This window comes from Taeniopygia guttata, chromosome Z, assembly GCF_048771995.1.
Source record: "Taeniopygia guttata chromosome Z, bTaeGut7.mat, whole genome shotgun sequence".
Classification (NCBI taxonomy): domain Eukaryota; kingdom Metazoa; phylum Chordata; class Aves; order Passeriformes; family Estrildidae; genus Taeniopygia; species Taeniopygia guttata.
This window is the reverse complement of record NC_133063.1, coordinates 81,892,932-81,903,688: the sequence shown is the minus strand read 5'-3', so window position 1 is coordinate 81,903,688 and position 10,757 is coordinate 81,892,932. Positions and strand designations below refer to the sequence as shown.

The following is a 10,757-nucleotide window of genomic DNA, read 5'->3' as shown; positions in this document are numbered from 1 at the left end:
AAGCGCGTCAGGAGTGAGCAAGGTGGGCCCTGGGGACACGGGGATTCTGGAGGTCACTGGTGAGACAGGGGCTGGGGCTGCTGCTGCTGTGTGCCAGCGCTGCTGGGGACTCTGGCAGCGCGGCTGCTGGGCAGCAGCTCCGCAAGGACGGCAGGGTTCAGGTGGGCTCGTGTGTACCCACCTGCACGCCCAGGCACATGCCGCGTGTCGCTGCCAGGGCTGCAGCATCCCTGCTGTGGAGATGGACTGGGAGAGCCGGGCACGTCCAGATGGAGAAAAGATGGCTCTGAGGAGACCCGATGTCCACAGGGGCTCCAGGAGAGGGACAGGGTTTGGAGTGACAGAACAGGGGAAAGGATTCTCACTGACAGAGGGGCAGGGTTAGGTGGGACAGTGGGAAGAAATTCCTCCCCACAGGGTGCTGAGGCCCTGCCACAGGCTGCCCAGAGGAGCTGTGCCGTATGCTCTACAGAGCTGTGCTGCCCCGTCCCTGGGAATGTGGCAGCCAGGATGGGCTGGGCTTGAAGCAGCCTGCTCAGGTGGCAGCTGTCCCTGTCCTGTCCCGTGTCCCTGTCCTGTCCCTGTCCCTATCCTGTCCCTGTCCTTGTCACGGTCCCTTTCCCTGTCCCTGTCCCGTTCTCAGTCCCTGTCCCTGTCCTCGTCCCGGTCCCTATCCCTGTCCCGGTCCCTGTCCCTGTCCTGTCCCTGTCCCCGTCCCTGTCCCGGTCCCTGTCCCGGTCTCCTCCATGGGACATGGGAGTACCTGGATGAACTTTAAGATCCTTTCCCAGCCCGTCTCTTCTCGGATCATACCACCCGCGGTGCCCGGCGCGGGCTCTGTCCGCTCCGCACAAGGACACGCGGTCCCCTCACAGGACTGTGCTAGCGGCAGGGCGCGAGGCTCTGGAGAGCCACATCCCCCACCCCCCACCCCCGATTTTCAGGAAATTCTCCCCAAACCGCCCCCGGGCCTGGGGGCGGGGCCTCGGCGGAGCTGAGGGGAGCGGGGCGGGGCCTCGGGGAGTGGGTGGGGACTCTGGGAGAGGGGCGGGGCCTCGGGGAGTGGGGCGGGGCCTCGGGGAGTGGGGCGGGGCCTCGAGGGATGGGCGGGGCCTCTGGGGATGGGCGGGGCCTCTGCGGATGGGCGGGGCCGCGGGCGGGGCGGGGCCGCGGCGGCGGCGCGGGGCGTGGCCGGAAGCACGTGGCCGGACGGTGGGGCCAGGCCGCGGCTACTTCCTGGCCGGCGGGTCCCGGCGCGGCCCGCACGGAGCACGGGCCCGGAACAGCGGCCCTGGGGCAGTCCTGGCGCTGGGCACCGGCACAGGAGGTGGGTGACTGGGTGGGTCAGTCCGTCCGTCCGTCCCGGTACTCAGTGCTGATACCGAGCTCCGGTATCGGCGGTGAGTATCGTCCGTGACTACCGGCACCGGGCCCCACCCGGCTCCGGCACCTCCCAGCTCGACTGCGACCCCGCTCCCCAAGGCCCCGCTCCGCGTTCCCCCCGTCCCGTGGCGGCTGCTGCGCGTCCGGGATCGCCCCGCGGACCGGCCCCGGTGTCCGTGATCCTGGCCCAGCCTCCGGCTGCCGCGTGTCCCGGTCCCCTCGGGGAAGAAACCCGGTGCCCAGCGGCCCTGGAGCTCCGGAGGAGGGCTCCGCCTGCTCCCTCGGCCGGTGCTCGGGGCGTGCATCCCTGTCCCGGGTTGTCCCTCCCCTTCCCCGGGATCGCCGTTCCTTACTTGTTCCCACCCACCAGACCACCTCCAGCCCTGGCGTCCCCGGAAAAGCGTGCTGCTCTTAAACATGACTCGGAAAGTGCCTGTGGGAAGAAAGAAATCTTCTTGAAAGCTTGAAGTAAACGTGAAATGTTTTGTTATTTTCCAGGGTTCGGGTGTGGAAGAGATCTTCCTGTGATCTCTTGAAAGAGCTGCCACTACAAAAATGCTGGCTTCTTCTCCAAAGCTTTGCTTCTCTCCTTTGCACTTCACTTAAAGAAAGTCCAGAACAGTTGTATCTCCTCAGAGAGCAAATGGGACAAGGGTGGGGTTTGCATCTCAGGATTTAGCCAAAAATCACTGTTAGATTGTGGGAAAGGAGGACAGAGGCTGCTCCCAGCCTACCTCCTGATACTTCTCCATGTTCCTCTGCAAGGGCTTCTCCACTGCAGACAGGGCAGCCACAGGTGACTGCAGCTGCAGTCTCACCTGGGCAGCAGGTGAGGGCTGTGGCTTACCTGCTCTGAGAGCCACGTGGTGCCCCTGTGAGGCACAGACAGGCTGCCACCACACTGGGCACAGAAACAAAGCAGGGGGAGAGGAGCAGCCTCCTGACACTGGCCTCTGTTAATAAATACATCTTTGGGTAGGTTTTTAAAAATGCATTTAGATTTGTCGTTTTCATACCTTCCCAGACGTGATTTTCATTGCAGTCGCGAGCTTCATAAAGACAATTTTGTCATGGAATCCAGGCAATGCAGGGTGCAAAAGCAGCTACAGCAGCTGAAGTGAAAGGTTTTATTCACGTGCCTTGGAACGTTTGAGTTCCTGGTCGTTCCAATCTGTCTGTGCCCTTGCAGTGTCGCAGCAGTCTGAAGCATCAGGCAGTTTATGTATCACAAACTGAACTAAATTCAAAGCTGGCTCCTACTGCCCTGGTGCCTGGCCCTGTGTTTAGATGGACAGCATGGTAATTTTCTTGGAAGAGCTTTCTTTCCCATTTTTTCTTTCCCATTTTTCTGTTGCTGTCTGGAACAGCCTGACAATAGGGTTGTGTTTTGCCTTCCAAGGCAATAGAGAGCAGGTTTGCTTCTCTGTGCTCAGTGCAGCCAGTATCAAAAAGGGTTAGATTTGACTGTGGAGATCAAGCAGAGAATGAGATAAACAAGGAAATAATTGGAATTGGCTGATGATAAGTGATGGGAACAGTACACTTGAAGAAGTAATCTCTGTGTTTTAGTCTTTGTTTAGAAGTTTTAAAGAAATCTCAGTATTTGGAGTTAGGCATGGTGGGCTCTGGGAGCTGCTAGAAGCTGAGAAAGCAAGAGCAGCAGAAGTTCAGCAGTGGGGAGGAGGGGCTGACAGGGAGAGCTGAGGTAGGTGACCAGGAATGGCATGGGCAGGACTGCCCTGAGCTTCTTGCTCCAGAGTCCCTTCTGCAGCTGGGCGTTTTGGATGAGGGGTTCTCATCAACTTCTTTGTTATTTCTGGCTCGTTGGCCTTGCTCTTCCTGCCTGCTTCCAGTTGCCAGTGGCACCTCCCTTTGGACTGCCTGGTGCTGCTGCCACTCCTGCTGCTGCATCACACATGGGATGTCAGATTCCCAGTGTTTCAGATGAAAATGCTGGCAAGCAGCTTTTTAAAATCATCCCTGTCGTTGCCAGCTGCAGCCCTTTGCAGTTTTGCTTGGAAATGGCTAGAAGGAACTCAGATGTCTGTGATTTTTTTAATTTTAACATTGGTAAATTTAACATTGGTAGCTCTTTACTTGAATTTGAAGGTAGTCCTTGCTTCAGGGCTACCTGAGAGGCAGCCATATGCTTTTGAAGAAGGTTGTGCTCTGGGTTCAGGTAGGAGTGCACCTCCTCTTGATAGAGGGATCAGGTTCTACTGTTGCCAGGGGTTTGAAGTTTGGGTTGGTTTTTTTTTTTAAGTAAGGTAATCTAGTTCCAAAGCCTGTCAGATCAGGACCAATATTTTTAATGTGTTGTTCGTACTCAGATGTGAGGAGTGTCTTTATCATAGTCCAGCTCGAAGCAGGATAGGTGTGTGTGGCACAGCTGAGAGAACAGGGACCTTGGGGTCTCTTCCAGCCAAAACCCTCCAATGATTCCATGGAAAAGAATGTTTGCCCACAGTCTAAACTTTTCACTAGCAAAAGGAAATCTGAAGTTGCGATCAGGCCTTTCTCTGAGTTACCTGTGTGAACTCCTGAGAGACTGCTTCAGCCTGGCAATCTGAAAAACAGCAAGACTTTGCTGAGCTTCTCTTCCCTTTCCTTGAGGCTGTGTTTGTGCCTGCTTTGGTGTGGGATACCTGGCATGGCTGTTTCTCTTTCCTGAAGAGGATGGGCATGGCTGTGGACTGAGTGTGAGAATGGTGAGCAGCAGATTGGTGCTCTGATGGGCCTCAGCTTGTGTTGTGGTGCTGATGTTGGATGTTTCTTGTTTCCAGTGGCCTGGTGTACATGCTGAAGAACCTTTCATCATCCCAGTCACGTGGGGAGCCGAGAGGAGGAGGAGCTGTTGTTTGACCTTCTGGGAAGGATGGATCAAAGTGAGTGGAGTGCTTGCTGCCTGTTTGTGCTGCTGCCTGCCCTGTGAAGTGTCCATGAGTCAGCTCCCTGGACGCTTGGGAGACATCAGTGTTGTTCAGCTGCAAGTTTTTATCAGTGGTCGCTGCTGACTATGTGTGACTGTATCCACTGGGTGACAGAAGGGGAGGAAGGAGTACTTGGATTCCGTTTTGGAGCTCACTAAATACACAGCATCTTCAGGAGGATTTGTTATTTTCCTGCATTGCTGAAGGCCTCTTCTCACACCTCATAACCATGTTAATATTGTGAATGTGCTTGATTAGAGCTCTATTCTCACTATGTGGGTAGGAACAGGCTCCAACCTGTTTGAAACAGGGACCTTGTGTGAAGTTGACAAAAATGTTGAAGTTTGGGGCCTTCATTTGGTCTGTTAAATGTTTTTCTAAGTACAGCCATTCATGAAGGTGCCATTGTACTTTTTCTTCCTTTCTACAGCATCTAAAGCTAGGTAGTGGTGTAAAGTAGGTTTATTGTGCCTACTACCACCTTATTCTTCATATATTTATCATATTAGATGTTATGTTTACTTAGGAACCTGGGTAAGAGTGGAGAGCCTTCATAACAGGAACCTTGGGGCTCTTTAAATGCCATTATCACACAAGTTACATCTGTACAAAACTCACAAATCTGAATTTTTGTGTGTTTGTGCAGCTAAGTGGATTTAAACAGTACCACGCAACTCTTCTTCACCATCTGAACTTCATCTGGCAGTTTTCATGTCTAGAAAAGGTGGATGTCTTCCATGAGAGTAACTGTAATGCAGAAATTCAGGCAGCCTTTTAGAGGAAGTGTTCCATGTCCTGTAGTCTGTGCTTCATGTGGTCATGAGCACGAAGTAGAGTGGTCTCTCCAGGAGGCAGGGTGACTGCAGAACGTCCCTGTTTTACCAGTCTTGCGAAGGAGCAGGCTGTGAGCTCTGAACGCAGTCGCCCTTGGGCTGGGCTCACAGGACAGCTGGGGTGGGAAGGAACCCCTGGCAATTTCAGCCCTGAATTAAAGCAGAGTGACCTGAGCCACTTGCTCAGGGCTGCGCCTAGCTGAGGTTTGAAAGTCCTCAAGAATGGAGGCTCTTCAGCCTCTCTGGGCAACAGAGTTACATTTAAGTGGAATTCTCTGTATTTTGTTATTTTGTGTTCCTTTTCAAGTTCTTGCTGGGCAGTACCGTGGTGGTTCTGTCTTGTTTCTTCCCCCTGCCCCTGGTGTTTGTGAGCGTGGATAAATCCTTCTGAGCTTTGCCTCCCTGTGCAGTACAGTCCCAGCTTGACCTTCTGTGACACATGTTGTGATCCCTTAATGGTTTTAGTGGCTCTTTGTTGCCCTTACTCCAGTCCGGAGGGCCCGAGGAGTACAGGAGTACGCTGCACTCTGGGTGTGGTCTGTGGGCAGCCAGGTGACCTCCCTGGTGTGGGAGCTCAGTAAATGCCACTTCCAGAAGCCAGAGCAGTTGAGGTGGTGTAGTAGTTATGGTTAATGCAAACGCCTCCTTAAGTCGCTTTTGCTGTTCCACATTTGAGCAAAGGTGGCTGTTAAATCTGCTCAGTTTGATGTTCTGTGTGCAGAGCTCTACGACTCACCTGAGCAATTTTAAGAACACCAAAGGTATCACTTATTTTGGACATGTGACCATTCTGATATAACTGTTTGATTTTTTGTAGACTCGGACTCTTCACTTTCCAGAATATTTACTGGGTATGGTCTTGAGGATACTGAAGTGTACGAAGATGAACTTTATCCTGAGGAGTCGTCCAGTGAGCAGAGTGTTGATAGTGAGGTGGAGTTTCATCTCTACAGCCAGATCCACTACTCCCAGGACCTTGGAGAAATCAGCACACTGGAAATGGACGAAGAAGCTGAGGTTGGAGGAGCCACGGGTCAAAGTTCAGGTCTAACTGAGAAACAGGATGAAGATGAGGAACTCACTGGTGGTGGTACTCAGCTTTCAGATGAGCCCGAGATCATCGTCCTGTCTGATACCCCAGATGAAGACAGCATATACAAAAGCAAGGCAAAGAGGCCAAGACATTCTTCAGCTCAAGGTAAAACACACATCCACCCCGTATCTTCCACACCAAATCACACCAGAGCTGCTGGATGTAATGCCCCGTGTCCCCCTGAGTCTGGCGTGCGCACCCCAAGGCAGAGAAGCAGCAGCAGTGGGAGGCCTGCCCCAGCCTTTGCTGCTGGACCTTCAGCCATCGAGGACGTGTTTTCTGCTGGACCTTCAGCCATCGAGGACCTGTTGGTGATAGACAGCAGCTCGGAGGAGGAGGAGGAGGAGGAGGAGGAGATCTCTGACAGCGATAACATCGAAAGCTGGATGCTCCTGGGAGCTGGTGCTGATGACTCGGATGGAGACATCATGTTGAACCTCGAGGGCTGTGCCACTGCTATCAGGAAAGGTTAGTGCTTTTTACTGGCTTGTTTGTTCTTGAGTGCGGACAGCAATTTGTCTGTCACAACACTGATATCAGTACTTGAAAAATGAATGGAAAGCAGATGAGTTCATGACAATGGATGCAAAGCTGTGGTAAATTAAATAGCGTTTATTTCTACCATTTCAATAGCTTTATTTCAGCAGCATGGCATGTGGAAGGAAAACAGATTTTTTCCTGGTAGAAATTTACAATTAATATCAGAGTGATTTATACGGTGAACTTTTCAACCTTGCCAAGTATTTTGTGTCTCTGAGAGCGTATAAGAAGTGCCAGACCAGAGACCTTTCAGCTCAGGACAGCAATGAGCTGTAAAGGAAGGAGGCAAGGGGCAGAGGGGAGACCTGAGTATTTCCCCTGCTTGAGTTCAGCAGGTGTCTGAGCCTCAGCACTCCTGACAGTTTGGGCTGTTCATCTGAAGTTCTCTGACTTTTCTCATGTTGATTCTGCACTGAATTCAGAGAGGTTTCTCCCCAGCTACTGAAGTCTGACATTTGGTGTTTTGATGAACATTCTTCCGCATTGCAGCAAAGGAGGTCCATAAAGGTGTGGTCAGTGCCACAGTTTTGTCAGGTGTCTGTAAAAACCATTGTGTGTAACATGCACTGTGTCACCAGCAACTGCAACCTCTGCTGCATGATCAGCCAGGATTTCTTCTTGCTCACTGGTTTCCTGGAGCACAAAGGCCATTACTGGGATCACCATGCCCTCTGCCAGATTGAGGGAAATCATGACCCAGACAAAGGCTGGAGAAAGAAATAAAGAAGAGAAGTTTATAAATAAAGTAAAATAGACTGTACTTCGAAAGAAGTTAATAAACTATGTAAGCCATAACTTTATTTGGTGCAGATATGAGGAGGTTTTGCATGACATGGAGCATTCTGTGACACTGATCTGCAGGCTGACTTCAGTGCAGTTTTTTGACAGTTATATAAACAGTATAAACAGTTCACATGCTGCTGTTCACACGCTGCTGCTGTGTTGTTTGAGAGGGAAGAGCTGAGCAATAGGCTTCGCCTTCTTCTTTGATGAAACATGTACTTCAGGACCATAAATGTTTGATAACCTTCTACTGGATTGTGTGTGTTTTTGCATAGCCCAGCACAGCTTGTGGCTGCACAGACTTCACGTAAAGCACTCTGTTACTCCGTCAGAAGCCCTAATAAGCACACCATGTTTGGAATTCATGTAGTTTTTTCCTCCTTACAAATCCTATAAAAGTTTCCAAGAGTTGTGTTGCAGGTGTGCCAGTGCTGCTTGAGGGGGCTGTTAAAAATCAAATGGATGTTTGGTACTAGGGGGCAGTTTTTGCTCAGTTATGCCACATTTTTGTGACAAACATTGTAATGTTTCTGGTTCACAGTGAATGTGGGCAATAAGCCAGCCACATACAGAGCAGACAACAGGGCTAGAATTTCCCTGCACTGTGTGAATGGATCATACTGGTCAGAACTAAAATTGTTTTGTAGAGTGCAGGGAATATGAACAGTTTTTGAGATGTTTTAGTGGGTAGTCAAAGGCAGTTTTATGAGGTCATAAATACACCTGCTCTTCTCCTGCTCTGGTTTTGTTCTTAACAGTAGGCCAGAACCTTCTCCAAACCCTTCCAGATTCTGGTGGGTGGAATTCAAGTAGCTCTGGTGCACAGAAGTTTGGTTTAGTGTTGCTTTTCTAACACACACCGTGATCCCCATGCAAAGACATAGGCTTAGAATAAATGGTGTTGTATGTGTGTGTAATGAAAAACCAAAACAGCATCAAAATAGTTGTAGGGAAGAGTAGCTATAGATGTTCCTAATGTGCAGTAACTGTAATTTGTTTACTGAGCTTGTATCTCCCATCCTATAGACAATAATATGTCACTTGTCCCTGCCCATGGCAGGGGTTTGGAACAAGGTGATCTTTGAGGCCTCTTGGAACCAGAGCCATTCTGGGATTTTGCGATTCTGTAAATGATTCTGCTGAAACATCAATATAAAAATTTTCAGTTCAAAGACATGTATTTTAAAAATATGTATATTGGCAAATTACCATCTCAGAGATATTCTCTGCTCATTCGTGTAAAATATTTTGGGACATGCACAGTTCTGTTTTCAGGTGTTCTGGTGACAAAACTATACATAAATCACAATTTTAGAGCCTGTGGTATCAGTAGGGATGATCATAGTGTGTAAGAACTCAGGAAGCCTTGCCTTTGCCTTCTCCCCTGGAGCTGCCTGTGACTGTACCCCGGACTGACCTCCTGTGACAGTGCTGTGGTGTTTAGTGTCCAGTTTGCTTCCCGTGGAAAAGGGAACTGAAAAGTGAGCAATCCTGTGGTGGTGAGAGCAGCCGCTTGTGTCAGTCATTAGATGAGTCTGTCTTCACATCTGAGCCCCTGAGCTGAGATGCTGAGCTTCCACTGCATCAGAAGCAGCTCCTTAAGGGAAGGAATTGAGCACATCTCACTCTGTTCATTCCTCTGCACTTCACTTGCCTGACCTGCTCTTGTCTAAAAACATTATTACTTTAATATTCCCTGTGGAATATTAAATAAATAAATAATGCTGTCCTGGTACCTCTAGTGCTCAGAAAGTCTTTGCCCCCTGCAGCCCTCCAGCTCCAGTTTCCAGTATCTGTTGTGAAGGAAAGAGAAGTCATTTGGCTGTGGGGCATGAGTGGAAGATCAAGGTTTACCTTCTGGTCCTCACCTGTCATCCTATGGGTTTATGGCTGGTCCACGAGTGCCAGTGCTCCCTGCACAGATGGGAGTCTTCCCTCCCCTCTGCCCCGCTTCCTTCCCGATGTTTTTAGGTGCCTTTCAGGTTTTGGTTTTGCTTGTCTAATACCACACTAAGCCACAGCATATTTTTGCTTGTATTTCTGTAAAGTTCCTGTTTTCCCTGCCAAAAGGCAGGCCCAGGTACCTGTGTGTTCCCACCTGTTGCTGGTGGGGTTTTCCTGGCGCGACTGTCAGAAAACTGATGGTGCTGCTGCTGGTTGCTGTGCTAACAGGGGCCTACTTTCTTCACAGGGTGTTTCAAAAATGGGTACATCAGCAAATCTAGGTCTGTGGTGTAATCTATACTCTTTTTTTTTTTAAAGTTTAGGAGTCCATAATAAAGTGTGCAAAAAGAACCGTTACAGACCGTGCCATGCACTAATGCAGATAATTCATTTTTAGTGTCAGAGTTTCCATGTCTTTGGAGGAGTGTTCTCCCCTCCCACCCTTCTCTCCGCTTTGCAGTAAGAGTTTATATGATAAGAACGTTAATCTCCTGTAGTTGGAAGTCTTTCATCCATTTCTTCATTAAAACCTTCCTTCTAACATATTTCTTCTTCCATGAATAGCTGCAATCCTAATCTCTTTTTTTTTTTTTTTTTTTTTTGGGAAAGGCAGCTTTCAGAGCTGCAGCATTGATGTCCGGCCACTAAGGGGTACAAAAAGCAATTTATCTTCTCTCTGTTATATCCTTTGCCTGCCTGGCCCCTTTCTCAGAGACTGGGTGTGAATATGATTGCACTCTGGGCTTGGCAAGTTTGTGGTGTGTGGCTGCTTCTGACTCCAAAGAACACTTGTAAAATGAAAAGGAAAAAAAAAAAAAGCATGTTTGAACATTTAGTGAATGAAAACATAACAATATGTCTGTAATGGAAAGGAAAATTAATTTGAAAGCATTTAATTTTTGCCTCTTCCCTAAGAAATAATGAAGGAGTCTTCTATTTAGTGGCAGCAACTGCAGCTTACAGAGTCAGAATGGAAATAGCTGTCTCCGATAAATTTGACTTACTTTTTATGTCTGTCAAAAAGGAAATGTCCCTTGTGAACTATCAGTGTTTGAAATAGCTTTCTCTAGACATTGATCTTAAATTTATTTTAACTGTGGAACAATGAAAAAGCTACTACAAAATCTGACCACACCTGTATTTCTTTTATCTGTGTTCTATTATTCAAATCCCTCAGTTTGTTTCTAAATGGTGAAAAGGTGTAAGCTTGCAACAAAATACAATGAGTTGTGCTTTGCTTCTTTTCTGTGA

At 49.2% G+C, this 10,757-nt stretch overlaps 1 protein-coding gene across 2 annotated transcripts in view; it reads left to right on the top strand.

Annotated features, from left to right (window-relative positions):
* Positions 1 to 1,187: 1,187 nt before the first annotated feature.
* ZCCHC7 (zinc finger CCHC-type containing 7) overlaps positions 1,188 to 10,757 on the top strand; it is a 90,767-nt gene continuing 81,197 nt past the window's right edge. Inside the window, exons 1-3 of one of the 2 annotated variants that reach the window (XM_030258019.4) lie at positions 1,188 to 1,327; positions 4,167 to 4,268; positions 5,964 to 6,707. In XM_030258019.4, coding sequence (XP_030113879.4) covers positions 4,259 to 4,268; positions 5,964 to 6,707 — 754 coding nt within the window. In that variant the 5' untranslated portion in view covers positions 1,188 to 1,327; positions 4,167 to 4,258. Of the gene's footprint in view, positions 1,401 to 4,166; positions 4,269 to 5,963; positions 6,708 to 10,757 lie in introns of both variants that reach the window. The other variant, XM_030258018.4, reaches the window with a different exon arrangement.